At 32.8% G+C, this 14,980-nt stretch overlaps 2 protein-coding genes across 2 annotated transcripts; one reads left to right on the top strand and one right to left on the bottom strand.

The window, feature by feature from the left end:
* The first annotated feature begins 2,850 nt into the window (after positions 1–2,850).
* Positions 2,851–6,634, top strand: LOC118052475 (probable protein phosphatase 2C 68). Its single transcript, XM_035063464.2, has 4 exons — positions 2,851–3,574; positions 4,321–4,685; positions 5,803–6,039; positions 6,127–6,634. Exons 1-4 carry the CDS (start codon positions 3,262–3,264, stop codon positions 6,394–6,396), a joined length of 1,185 nt encoding a protein of 394 aa, XP_034919355.1. The 5' UTR covers positions 2,851–3,261; the 3' UTR covers positions 6,397–6,634.
* An 821-nt stretch (positions 6,635–7,455) lies between these two features.
* Positions 7,456–10,205, bottom strand: LOC118052490 (actin). Its single transcript, XM_035063472.2, has 5 exons — positions 10,108–10,205; positions 9,708–9,777; positions 9,207–9,600; positions 8,162–8,775; positions 7,456–7,847 (listed from the first exon to the last, which is right to left on the bottom strand). Exons 2-5 carry the CDS (start codon positions 9,765–9,767, stop codon positions 7,782–7,784), a joined length of 1,134 nt encoding a protein of 377 aa, XP_034919363.1. The 5' UTR covers positions 9,768–9,777; positions 10,108–10,205; the 3' UTR covers positions 7,456–7,781.
* Positions 10,206–14,980: the final 4,775 nt, after the last annotated feature.

Below are 14,980 nucleotides of genomic sequence, written 5' to 3'. Positions count from 1 at the left end.
TAATTACATGTAGATTACATAGCTGATTTTGATTTTGATGAGTTGAATAATAGATTATATAATATGTATTATTGAGTTCAAATCAATTGTAAATATAATAACATATTAAAGAAATACTCTATTTTATAAAAACATATTATGCTATGTAGTCTATGTAATTACTCAGGAGTATAGTAGTTTTTACTTTTAAATGTCTGTTTGTCTTAGAAAAATATTAAATTAATATTTTTTTAGTATTCTTTAATAATTTTAATGTATTTATATCTAAAATAAAAATTATTTAATATATTTTTAAGCTAGCACCTCGTATTATACTCACATTAAATACAATCCCTCACCAAACTTTCATCTAGTTTGGTATGCAATAGTGTGGTCAAATTGCTAGTAGCTAGATCTATATTAAAAGAAACTAAAAGAGATCTTTTTGTTATTATTGTTCTCCTAGACTTCTAATAATATTTTTTAAAATTTTTAATTTGATTATTAAGCTTTTATTTTGCGAGATCTAACTTTTTTGAGTCCAAATTAACACCCAATTACAAGTTCTTTTAAAAAAAGGGGTTGAATTGAAAAACAAGAAACTGAAGAAAAGGGATGGATTGAATAAGAGGCAAATTTGAAATTTGTTATAAAAATTCATTTTCATTTCTTATTTTTTTTAACTATAAGGTAACCGATTCCTATAATTTTTTAAAAAATCAATTTTAACTCCAAACTATTAAGCAGTTATGTTTAATGAATTTTTTTAAGTAAATTCATTAAAAACAACTGGATAAATTATATATATTATAATATTAAATATTTTAATTTATATTTTTTTCTTAGTTTTTTTAATTTCTTTACCAGTAATCAAACTAATCAAGATTTATATCAGTAATCAAATTTCTTTTATTTCTTTAAAAAACACAAGCGTATCCTAAACTATTTTTTCTAGTTAAAAAATATGTAATACAACCGTGACATCACGCGTGCAACCAATCTAGAAAAGTAGGAATGGCTAGAGCACAAAACTCCGACTCATCGGAACCATGGCTAGGGAATCATATTGAACAACCTGTGCTAGCACAACTTGAAAATGACCGCACCCACACCATAAAACCCACAACCATGATTCATCTGATAATGTGGAGTGGGGTCCTGGGTCTCCTCGTAGTGGTGGCGCCACCAACGCGCAGCCATATCATTGGTAACTCTTAGTTAGAAAGAGGTTGAAGATGAGTAGGAAAAACTAGCATACAACGTCGACTCTCATGTGATCCAAAAAAAGTCCACCGTCACATGTCTCAGGCGTTGCCCTGCCCTTTTGCTTATCTTCTTCCCTTCTACTGATACAAACAGGAAAGCCGTAGTTGCCATGCCACCTTCTCATCCACACACGTGTTGCATCATTGCTTTGGATGGTTGGGATTGCTTTGGCCTTGTTATGCCAGCCACTCCTCTCCTCCTCCTCCACCTACTACGAGCCACCTCCTCATTGGACTGTGTTAAGTCTAGAAACAGCCATAAGAGTCCAAGTGAGACTTAGGTTTACACCATCTTGAGCTGCTGAGAATTGCTTACTTCATGATTAAGGATCACGATGATATGCTTCGAGTGCTAGGGCTTTGCAAAAACCAGCCTAGTGATAGTGATTTGTTAAATTGTGTTAGTGTTTTAAGATTCTAAAAAAATACCTTAAATGTGTTTGTGTTTTTATATAAATGTTTTCCATTCTATTTATTTTTACATTTCAAAAATATATTTAATAAAATTTAAAAAATTTTATTTTTTTATTTGCTTAAGATTAATATTTTTTAATGTTTTTAAATTATTTTAATACGTTGATGTCAAAAAATAATTTTTTATTAAAAAATATTATTTTAATATATTTTCAAGTCAAAAATATTTTAAAAAATAACCACAACAACACTCCTATTAAAACATTTTAGTTATTTATAAAGTTCTTAGTTTCATAAACTTAGAACATTTCTGTTTTTTCTGTAGACTTCTTTTAATTTAATCTAATGTTATGTGGTATTCTTAGAGTTAATTTATATGTTCAATAATAAATAAATAAACAATCTAAATTTGGACTTCTAGTTCTTAGCAATGTTTACTAATTTCTAGCAACACAGACCATCTCAGTTCTAAGTTTTGAAGGAATTTGTCAAAAATCAATTCAATCCAAAAGTTTAAGTTTTTAGGTAAAATTTTAATATATAATTTATATTATTTTTTAATATACCCTCTCAAGTGAAAGTCTTTTGAACTTAAAATTTACACAGGTCCATATTATTTTGTGCTTAATTTTTATTAAATAAACAGAAATGATAAAATTTTAAACTTAAAAACTTAAATTCTTAAAAAAAAAATTAATATATAATTTATATTATTTTTTACCAAATTGATGCACTTTGACTTTATATTATAGTTGTCTTGTTATTACTGTACACTGTTATTTAACCAGGCCGGTGAGTAGACTGGAATCCGGCAAACTTATCCTTTGCCCAGGCAACGGCAAGGTGTCTAAAAAACCAATCCAGACAATTGATCTATTTTTATTTTTTTAAATGATACTTTTTAGATTTAAAAAAAATATTATCCCATAGACTTATGATTAGAGTTTTGTTTTATGTGTGTTTTTAAGATTATAATAGATGTTGGTTTTTAAAATGTTTTTTATTTATATTAAAATAATATTTTTTTATATTTTAAAATTTATTTTCAAGATTAAGACATTAAAACAATATAAAAATTTAAAATTTAAAAAAAATATTGAATAGTAAAAACAAATACGGCCCGAGTCTACGAGGATGGTTTAATAAATATGTTGTTATATAATGGAATAATAATAAACACAACAAAAGGAAAAAAAAAAAATTAAAAGAGAAAAATACTAAAGAGATTGTCAACTTTCCTCTCTGTAACTCTCTCTTTCGTCTTAACTAGCCAAAAAGTCCAGATCTTTCTCCACTCTCTCTCCCTACCTCCCTCCCTCTCTCAGCCGAAGTCAGAATTCCGTACTCTTCAATCTCTCTGTCTCTCACTCTGCAACATGATCCATCAATTTTTTGTAGTTTCTTTTTTCTTGGAATAATACAATCTCACTGTTCTATTTACGTTGGCTTGTTTTGATCCCTTTCTTTTGTGGTTTCTCTCGCAAAGTCCCAATCTTCACTGCCCAGATCTTGAATTCTCTCAAGGCCAAAATCTTTAAACGGTCGGTTTATTTTTTGATTAAAAAAAGTGGGTTTTGTTTTGTTTCTCAATAGGAAATGAGGGATGTTGTCGTGGCTAAAAAGGATAGCAATGGCTTGTTGGAGACCGGTGAGGCGATATGCACGTATGAGCAAGGATGAAATTTTAAATGATGATGATGATTCTACTACTACTGACTCTCTTGTATGGTCTAGAGACCTTGAGAAACACTCTTTTGGAGAGTTCTCTTTTGCTGTGGTTCAAGCCAACGAGGTTATTGAAGATCATAGTCAAGTAGAGACTGGTCGTGATGCTACTTTTATTGGTGTTTATGATGGGCATGGTGGACCTGATGCTTCTCGGTTCATATCTGACCATTTGTTCTTAAATCTCATGAGTGAGTGTTTTTTGTTTTCATTTCTTGTTTGTTATTTTTTTAGGTTTGTTCATGTGCCTAGGTGTTGAGTTGAGTTTGACTTTTTTAATATGGTTGGTAGTTTTATGTATGGTGTTAATGTAAGTGGATTTTGTATGCTTTAGAACAAGTTTGGATTGTTTATGTTAGTTTCATTGACTCTTTTTTTTTAATGAAATTGATTGGTTTATGAGATTTGGTTGGGCGAATTTGTTAACCTTTGTATTTGGTGCTAATCTGAAGGAATTTGTACTTCTCTTTGATACAATTTTGTTGGGTTCTCTACGAATTTGATTGTTGGTTTTTTGGGAGACGAATTGATTTCTTTTAAGTGTTCGTTGCCAACGTCAACTACTTCTGGTGTTTCTTTACATTAGTTCTTGGGGTCAAGTTTAGTATTTGGAGGCAAAATTTTGGAGATCTATGGTAAGAATGGTTTTCATATTACGATTATGTGGATGGATGCTTCTTCAGGACAACCCTGCTGTTTTGAACATGTCCCTTTCTCTAGTTGCTTGATCTACTAGATAATGGTGTGATTACCGAAATGAAACATAATCCGTGGTTCTGTAGTTGCTCCTACACCCTTTGTTCGTTTTCGGGAAAAGAATTGCGTAAAGGGAAGTATTTACTAACAGTATAGTTACTCTTATGACTTGTGTTTTAATGAATGCTTTTCCAGGCAACGTTCTCTATGTGATGAACCTTGAGCAATTATTAATTTGCAGGGCATGCTAGAGAAAGAGGAACCATCTCTGAAGATATCCTTAGAAGTGCCTTCTCTGCAACTGAGGATGGGTTTCTTACTCTTGTCCGTAGGTCATGTGGAATAAAACCATTGATTTCAGCAGTTGGGTCTTGTTGTTTGGTTGGAGTTATCTGGAAGGGGATGCTATATGTTGCTAATCTCGGTGATTCTCGAGCTGTAATTGGTTCTCTAGGTAGGTCAAGTAAGATAGTTGCTGAGCAGTTGACCAGGGATCATAATGCTAGTATGGAAGAGGTTAGACAAGAACTCAAGTCCTTGCATCCAGATGATTCACATATTGTTGTTATGAAGCGTGGAGTATGGCGTATCAAAGGCATCATTCAGGTTTGCTTTGATTCTTATGATACCAACTGTGTTCTCGCTTTGAAATCATGATTGGCATTCAGGGTCTCTCCAGTTCGTTCTCACTTAAGGTTGTTTTCATTCTGAAAAATTTTCTTGCTTCATTAAGCAAGTGGGAAGAAATTTTGGTGTTTATAATTTATCATTTGTCTGGCTAAGGGTTTTACATTTTTTTTATATAATGCAGTATAACAATGCTAGAAAAGTCAGCTTTTTTTTTTTTAATTATCTTTGATTGCATGCATAAACAATTCTGGTTCATGCTTACTTCACTAATGATTCTGAAATATTTTGGAAAAATGATAAAGAGATGCTGGAATATACAAGATTGTAATTCTTATCTTCATCAAAATCAATCCCTCCCTCCCTCTCTCTCTCACTCCCCTTTTCAGTTTTCCAGAAAATCATTTTCTCTGGATTATCCCGATTCACACAGCATCAGGTATCTTTTTATATGATACTCATCTACATTATTATTCCAAATAAATTGACTAGCAAAAATTTTTAAAGCTCTGTAGGATAAGGTTTCCCTAGTAGATTTTTAGGCTCTATAGTCTTTGAAGTGTTAAATGTCCTTAAATTGTGTTGCATGTTGAAAACCAATATAAGATGATTAGGAATCCTTCTGTGTGGTATTTTCTTGAAACCATACATTTACCTAGTTCATCACACTTAGAGGAAAAATACTTGATTAACTGATCTTTGCAAGTGGAGGTTTGCCACTTGGAAGCGTCCTCGTAATAAGACAAAATCTAAATATGGTAGCCTCTTTGTGGAATTCCTATTCTGAGGAGCTGTGGAATAAAAGAGCAATATTCAAATGTTGTTGGCTGAATTTTCTTTTATCATTTCACTATCATATGAGATGAAATTCAACCTTTCATAGTATACATGTTGCATGTGTATCTTACATGCTAAGTTCATTGTGCAAGCTACCTATGATAAGAGAACTTTTAGATTCAAATTTATTTTATCTCAAAGTTAAAATGATTTTCAATATCCTGTTAGATTTTCTGTTTTTCCCATGCATATCAGTCAATTTTTTCCCAATTATTAATGAGTTATATTTCTTGTTGGTTTCTCCTGATGAATTGTTTAGGTTTCTAGATCTATAGGTGATGCATACTTGAAGCGGCCCGAGTTTTCTCTTGATCCTTCTTTTCCACGATTTCACCTCCCTGAACCCATTCGCCGGCCCGTGCTAACATCAGAACCGTCCATGTATACAAGGGTTTTAGGACCCAATGATAAATTTGTCATATTTGCATCTGATGGGCTGTGGGAACAATTAACAAACCAGGAGGCAGTTGAGATTGTGTGCAATAATCCACGAGCTGTATGCATTTAGCTCTCAGCTCATTTCTTTTTGACCTTTTTTACTTCAAGTCACTGATATTTTCCTCCTGTTGTCTTTAAATGTCAGGGAATTGCTAGGAAACTAGTCAAAACAGCTCTAAATGTGGCAGCTAGGAAGAGGGAGATGAGGTATGATGATCTTAAGAAGGTCGATAGGGGGATCAGGCGTTTTTTTCATGATGATACGACAGTAGTTGTGATCTTTATAGACCATGAGTTGCTAGGGAATAGTACATCAGCACCAGAGATGTCAGTACGAGGGTTTAACGACACTGTTGGACCATCAAATTTTAACATTCTTCAAGGAATTGATGCGAATGCCCGGTCCGCTATATAAACGAGCATCATTTGAATTGTGCAGTCTAGTCAAAGAAGAGTAAACTTGGCAAGTTTCTGTTGTCGTTCCTTTTCCTTTTCCTTTCCTTTTTTGCCACATATAACTATATTAGTTTTGTTCCCTCCCCTTTTTTCTTTTCCAAGTTTTTGTGGGCCATTGAGCCTTATTTCTTACACTCTGATACTATGCTCCATGTTGAGAATTCTTATGAGGGGAAGCTACAGATTTTTGGATTTAACATGTGGACTCTGTATACACCTGAAGTTTGCACTATTCATACGCAATGTTTATTAAAAAAGAGTACTCTGTATACACCTGGAGTGATTCGTAATATTTCAAACAAGCAATAATGAATGATTATAAAGCATGATCCGAGGACAATAATTAAGAATGAAGTTTATGATTCTCCAGGCCTACCTTTTTACTACTTACTACCAGCCAACGTTCAAGCTTCCAAGGCATTTCCAGTATTCAGGTTCTGCATGCAAATGCAGCTCTGACCATAATCCACTCGCGCTGCAATGGCTCCTTCTGGCATGGTTGTGTGGTTCTCAATTTACTCAATGTACTGACAAGAAGTCGTGCTAGTAAATATTTTATACCGAAATAGCTTTCATTTCAAGAGCACGGATCTTGCTAGCATCGCACTCTTGTTGGACCATCTACAATCGTGTGTCTTAAGAGATGCTACAGAAACGCCCATTGTTTAAGGCGCTCCTCCCCTTGCTGGGTCTATTTCTATTAGCATATCATCAACACGTTCTATATTCAAAGTCGAAGCATGTGATGTTTCATATAAAACTCAGAAGCACTTCATAGTGACCAGAAATGGCTAAGTGGATTCGCGTTCTCGGAATAAAAATTTCTGCTCCTCACCGAGCCTTAGAGTAGACTTCAACGTATCATCAGCAACATCCTGCTTGTTTTGTGTGTATCATTATTGACTCAACACGCAAGCATTGTTGGCAGATGAACCAGAAAGTAAATAACAAATCCAACAAAAAACCTCATCCACCAAAGGTAATGATGCAAGAACTGAGTTGCTAGTACGCATGAATATGAATACAAGTACTGGTTTTATTTAATAAAAATTTCTTAAAGAAACAATAAAATAATGAATCTGAAATTAACCCAAACCAAATCAGTTTACATTACACAACTCTTCTACAAATCCAATAACAAATTAAATAATCGAATCTTAAATTTGATCCACTCAACCTCATTTTTGTTGTCCAGACATTGACGGAGCAAAACACGAAAAAAAAAGAGAGGGTGAAAAAGTGACGAAATGCAGAAGATAACTTTGCAACCACTTGATTAGAAGCCTTCTGTAATACAAAGTGTATATAGTATGTATTTGTCCAAGAGCCTCTTGCTTTGCATGATTAAAAGCACTTCCTGTGGACAATTGATGGCCCAGACTCATCATACTCAGCCTTTGCAATCCACATCTGCACTCAAAAGAAAGCAAATTTCTCCAATCAGATTGGAAAAGCACAGCACAAGAGTCGAGTGCTTGAATCCTGATTATGGTAGATCAAGAACTCTGATACAAACTTCTGACAACATTGCATCTCTTTGAAGCTTTGCTATCATTCTAGTTACTCCTTCCAATCATCACATAAAGACTCATGTTCTTAGGCATGTAACGTATAATAACACTAAACAATACTGCTAAAGCATAACATTAAAGATACCAAATCGAGTAGAATAGGTTAGAGTTCAATTCTGTTTGCAGCTCAAATCTAATAAATAGACAAAGTACCTGCTGGAAGGTGCTGAGGGATGCCAAAATGGAACCTCCTATCCAGACACTGTACTTCCTTTCAGGTGGTGCAACCACCTTAATCTTCATGCTACTGGGAGCTAATGCTGTAATTTCCTTGCTCATCCTATCCGCAATGCCTGGGAACATGGTAGAACCACCACTGAGGACAATATTGCCATAGAGATCCTTCCTAATATCGACATCACACTTCATGATAGAATTGTATGTTGTTTCATGTATGCCAGCAGCTTCCATTCCTATCATGGATGGTTGGAAGAGGACTTCAGGACAACGGAAGCGTTCAGCTCCAATAGTGATAACCTGCCCATCTGGCAGCTCATAGCTCTTCTCAACAGATGAGCTGGTCTTTGCCGTCTCTAGCTCTTGTTCATAATCAAGAGCAATGTAGGCTAGTTTTTCCTTCATGTCCCTTACAATTTCACGCTCTGCTGTGGTTGTGAAAGAGTAGCCACGCTCAGTCAAGATTTTCATGAGGGCATCAGTGAGATCACGACCTGCCAGGTCAAGACGCAGAATGGCATGTGGGAGGGCATAGCCTTCATAGATTGGAACTGTGTGACTCACACCATCTCCAGAATCCAGAACAATACCTAGCCAAAACACATAGATCATGAAAAATGTTATTTCACCTAATTTATCTCCACAATTAAAGATCCCTAATGTAAATCACCAAGCTGGATTACCTACATGCTTGTCAAAGACAGTTCTTTGGTTTTCATGATCATGATCCCTGTATTTATCATATCAAATTCCCCAAAACCAAATGTGATTATGACCAAGGGTGAAAAATAGATCGTGTTAACTTACAAATTAGAAACATTGAGGTTTGAGAAGTTATCCAAGACATTCCATTTTTTTTATCATGATTTAGATAAATTTCTTTCCTGAAATTTATTTATTCAACCAATCACTAAAACTCCGCCTCATTCCGAAAATTCCAATGCAACAGGCCAATAACAATATTTTTTCCATTCATCAGTTTGAACATAAAAGCAAATTGAGGATGGACCACATCACTCACCAGTTGTACGACCACTGGCATAGAGAGAAAGGACAGCCTGGATAGCGACATACATTGCAGGAGTGTTGAAGGTCTCAAACATGATCTGGGTCATCTTCTCACGATTGGCCTTGGGGTTAAGAGGAGCTTCTGTAAGGAGAACTGGATGCTCTTCAGGAGCCACACGGAGCTCATTGTAGAAGGTGTGATGCCAAATCTTCTCCATATCATCCCAGTTGCTAACGATACCATGCTCAATTGGGTATTTCAAAGTCAAAATACCTCTCTTTGATTGAGCCTCATCGCCAACATAGGCATCTTTTTGACCCATGCCAACCATCACTCCAGTGTGGCGTGGGCGACCCACGATGCTTGGAAAAACAGCCCTTGGTGCATCATCCCCAGCAAACCCAGCCTGAGATTTCCAATCAAAATCAGTAATCACAACCAATATCACGGTAAGGATCAAAACTTTAAAATCAAAAGTATATCACAAATTCACAAACAAATCTAGCTAAATACCTTGACCATTCCGGTACCATTGTCGCAAACAAGAGGCTGAATATCCTCACTCTCTGCCATTTCCTCTCACCTGCCACGTTCAAAATGCCAACTTACATTAAAATGCTATACAAATAGGGAATCACGACAATTTAATGCACGATTTTGACAAAAAGAGCATGAATCCCAATGGAAAGAAAAATAAAAAGATCGCATTTCCTTTGTACAAATCATAATCAAAATCTGAGTGTTCATTTTGTAAAATCACATCAAAGATCAAAACTTTAGCAATGCTAAATCACAAAATAAAATTAACCCGCATTTAAAGATCAAATCTTTTAATGGTTTGACACAGTGATGTTATAATCCGAGCTAAACCCGTATCAGAAAGATGAAGAATTTTGAAATTCAAACAGCATACAGTTCAGAAAACTGAATTGTTCTTTGTGTTTCTTTCTTCCTTCGCTGTGGGTGAGCGTTTGTTCAAGGTACCCGCCCTCTTGTTTTAAAAAAGGGAAAGATGTGAAATGAAATTTCAGCCTCGGATGAAATTCAACTTAAATGAACTTCAAATTTGCTTTGGGATGATCTTGGCCGTTGGTTTCGAGCATCTGATCTACGGACCCCATGATGCGTCATGCTCGTTGTGAAAACAGCTGGCTCGCTTTCGGTTGTTTTATTTGTGTGGACGGATATGCCCTTGAGATTTGATACAATGCCTCATTTGGCCTCTAGTCCTTGGCCAAGGGCATGTTGGTCAGGCAAGCCTTTAATTGTGGGATTTTTGTTAAGGTTCTTACCGATCTCTCAAATCTCAATTTGACCATTTCATTGCTTATCATTTTGGTAAATAATAATTAGCTTTTGTGTTTTAAATAATATAAAAAATATCAATTTTTATCTTAGTTTCATATGCTAAGGTATAATGTTCTTTAAAAGATCAAAATATACTAATATTTTCCATTATAAAACCCATCAATGTAACTGTAATTGAAATCCTAATATTTTGTTTTTTTTTATTTTAGAGATATTTTGAAGTATTTTTTTCAAACAAGTGGGAATAAAAAGGTAAAAAAATGAAATTTAGCTAAAATAAATTAAGGCATTCCCATCCTAAATTCATTGCATTGTCTTTGACCATGTTTGCCTGTTTTTTTTCACAGGACAGTTACCTTTCGCTAGTGGTGGTAAGTTGAGATTAGAAACCCTGTTAAACCGGAAATCGTGATTAGTGTACTTGGAATTCCATAATTACCCTTCTCAATTATAAAATTGACAAAAATGAGGCATGGATGTAGTTTTTCATCGCCGAGGGGTAAATTAGTCCTTGAAAAAGGACCCCGCTAAAAAAAGCAATATTTTATAATCAAGCAAACCTCTTTTTCGTTATTATTTAATAGGAAAATAAAAGGGAAAAAAAAATAAAAAGGAACTTTAATTGCCAACTCAGCATTGCTTTTCCAACTGTCTGGAGATCATGTCGGTGTGTCTTTTCAGGTGTTGTCATGCCCACCACTACCTGTCAATAACACCCTCGATTTTCGCTTCCGAGCAACTGAGCCGTCGTTGACTAGATGAACAAATCAAGGATCGAACGGCTGACATTGTATCTTGCTAAATGAGGCATATGATGTGCCATGCATAACAAACACAACGTGGGACAGATTTATGGTTGACCACTTTTTAATTAATCAGCCGCTAATTGTGGTTGTATTTTCTTTAATTAGAACAGGAGAGGAAAAATGCTGGCTGCTTTCCTTTCTTTCCTCTTCCTTTTTTCTTTTTTAAGAGGGTAATATCCCTCCTCTTTTTTAGCTACAATAATGGTGGACTTGTTAAAAGCATGCTTTATTAATCTAATTTTTTAAAAAAAATTAAAAATATATTATTTAAAAAAAAATCAAGTTTTTTATCGACTCATCTTGGCTCAAGCCAAGTTTCAAGTAGAAGGGTCACTAATCTCACCAATTAATGCTTTAAAATTCATGCTAAAAATGATTGAGAACATCTAATGAGTCTTGAATTGTAATGCAATTTATTGGAAAATTATTATACAAGATATAAGTCAATAAATATCTTTAATCAGTAATATAACTATATTATTGAATCAATATTTGTAGATGAACTAAATTTTACTAAGTTAATATTTTTTTTTAATATAAATTAAAACTTGATTGAAATTGAAATCTATCGGCTAGATAATGTTGTGTTCAATAACCGGATACCATCATTTTCAACGGGATGAAAAGCCCTTTGTCGATTTTCCACTAATCTTCATAATTGACCGCAAGAGTACATTCACCAAGATCCTCCTAGGTTAAAAACAAACTTGTTGGTGGAAACCTAACAGAAAACACAGTTTAATTACTTTAATTATAGCTAGCATTGAACAGCCAGGCATGATTAAACGAGCAAGTGAGATTTAATTAACTTGGATGCCTTTGTGCATGTGAATAACCCTCCCTTTTTCAATCACTGTCATGATCGCAAGTTTTTCTGGCCCCGCACGCAAAATTACAATTGTTTCTTTTGAGTATGGTCGCCAGGGATCCAGCTATGTGTTGCAGGAAGATTACACTTTTGTTCTTGAAAGTTGACGACAGAGACCTTTTCTGCATGTGGCTGTTAAGAAAGTGCTTTCATGTGCATCTCAGATGCCATGTTTGTGTCTCTCTCTTCACTTATGGACCTATAATTCTGGTTCATGTGGGTGTTTAGTGCTAAGGAACTTCAAAATCCTAGGTAATATTTGGAAACTTAGTTGAAATAATATTTCTTAAAAATTAAAAAATATAAATAATTTTATATCATTTTAATGTATTGATGTAAAAAATATTTTTAAAAATTATTATTTTAATGTATTTTCAAGTAAAAAGTACTTTTAAAATTCTAATAGCCTTGTGTTGCTTAGATAATGTTCGGAAACGTGGTTGAAACCATGTTTCTTAAAAATTCAAATTTTTTTTAAAGAGTAATTTTTTAATGTTGTCAGGTCGATTTGATATGTTGTATCAAAAATAATTTTTTTTAAAATATATATTATTTTGTTCTATTTCCAAACATAAAATACTTTCAAAATCTCAACAGCCGTCATGCAGCTTAGATAATGTTGGAAACACAATTAAAATCGTGTTCTAAAAGTTTTTTTTAATAGTTTTTTTATGTTTTCATATCGTTTTGATATACTAGTATTAAAAATATTTTTTAAAAAAATAATTATTTTAATACATTTTAAAAGAAAAAACAATTTAAATTATAAAAACTACTTAAAATTCATGACAGTCCCCGGTAACAATCATTTGCACGGCAGAGAATTTGCATGGGTGGTGGTTATGATACATGGTGATTCACATAATTCCAAGTAATTTTATTGATTGCAATTCAATCTTAAGGATGTGCAGGGGGTGGAGTTAGTAATTTTAGCTTGAGATAGCAAGATTGGAGAAGAAATTTTAGAGGAAGCTAATTTTATTATTATTATTATTTTTATAACTAACAATTTAATTTATTAAAGGAAAGCATGGAAAAAATATTTTATTTGCAGGACCGGGGCCTAGTTCCACCCCTAGGATGGGTAACCTAAAATCTTTTTCTTGTGACTACTATATTATTTGACTTTTTGTGCATTAATTAAAGCAATCCATTAATAATGTCTCGAACCACCAAATATAATTTAATAAAAAAATATTTTCTCAATGACTATATATTTGGATGATGCTTGATTCATCTGATAGAAAAGATTAAGACAACACAGATATAAATATATTTGATTGAAAATATAAAAATAAAAATATTAAATAAATATGATTTTAAAAATAATTTTAGAATTAATTTATATATTTTTAGATATATAAAAATATATGATCATATTTATCTTTACTATCTTTATTTTTATATATATTCTGAGACAATAATTAAAGACTATTTTAATGTGTAAGAAGCAAGGCAGTGATAATAGGTGTCACGGTATTATTCCTTCTGCGAAATGATTTTCCATGTTTCTTCATTACTAAATTCAAATCACAACGGTTAGATTTTTGGCATCTGCATGTATTATTCATTTTTTTGCTATCACACTAAATAACGTAGTTACATTTTGGTTTATTTGGGATTGTAGTGCTAACGATGATGATTTAAAATATTGTTTATTCAGAAATGGATTAAAATATTTTTTATTTTATTTTTTATAAATTATTTTTGATATTAATACATCAAAATAATATAAAAAAATTAAACAAAAAAATTTAAAAAATTTAAAATATAATTTAATCACAACCTCAAATACACCTAAAATATACACGAATAGCTTTACTCCGTTGGGAAAATAATGTGCGATTATGAGGAAATAATAATATTTGTGAAAATGTTAAAAGTTACATTGATCACACGCTAATGAAGGCGTTGGCTAAAAATCAGAGAGAATATTTTGTGTTTATTGACCTAAAGTTTTGTCATCGTTCATTCAATATTGGAGATGAGTGATAAAACATGAGTAACTAATCTCCATAAATCTAAATATAGCTATTAGATTCAATATTTTGAAAAGATAAAATAAATAAGCTATTTTATTTACTGTATGTGTATAATTCAAATATTATTCTGGATTGGAACAATATTCAAACTTATTTGTCCATCATTTTTTGGAAACTGTATTTTAAAAAAATTTAATTTTTTTTATTAAAATAAATTTTTTATGTATTTTGGATGGTTTTGATGTGTTGATCTCAAAAATAATTTTTAAAAATAAAAAATATATATTATTTTAATATAAAAAACACTTCATAAAATAATAACATCTACGCTTTCAAATATGCTCCAAAACTCCAAAACTGATAACAATTTCATTGAACATATTTTGATATTTTCAAGGCACAGATTATTCTAACCACCTATTTTGTATTGTATAATGATTTTTTTAATTCTTGAAAGCAAAATGTCATATGTCTCTTTGACTTGGAGGTATTTTTTATCGTTTCGGATTTAATTTCATAGTTAATTATTGAACTTATCCCTGGAAGTAAAAAAGAAAAAGAAAAAAAAGGTGTGCAAGATTTGTTTTCTTTTCGGTTCTTTTGATGATAAATGAATTGACAGATAGGTTGATATGTCCTTTACTGGATATAATATTATTTAAATAATTAATAGGAAGACATGTGGGAGCTCCAGCAAATTTGTAGCCGTGCGAAGGATTTATGTAGCTAGATAGTGGATTCCAAGGCGGCTAAAGAATCTTCACGGTGGTTTCCACCTGACCAGACGGTGTGTCTTGCTTTTTCACTCCCGGTTTATTATTA

This window comes from Populus alba, chromosome 16 (assembly GCF_005239225.2).
Source record: "Populus alba chromosome 16, ASM523922v2, whole genome shotgun sequence".
In the NCBI taxonomy this organism is placed as follows: Eukaryota; Viridiplantae; Streptophyta; class Magnoliopsida; order Malpighiales; family Salicaceae; genus Populus; species Populus alba.
The sequence above is the reverse complement of the archived record's forward strand: the minus strand, read 5'-3'. Positions and strand labels throughout refer to the sequence as shown.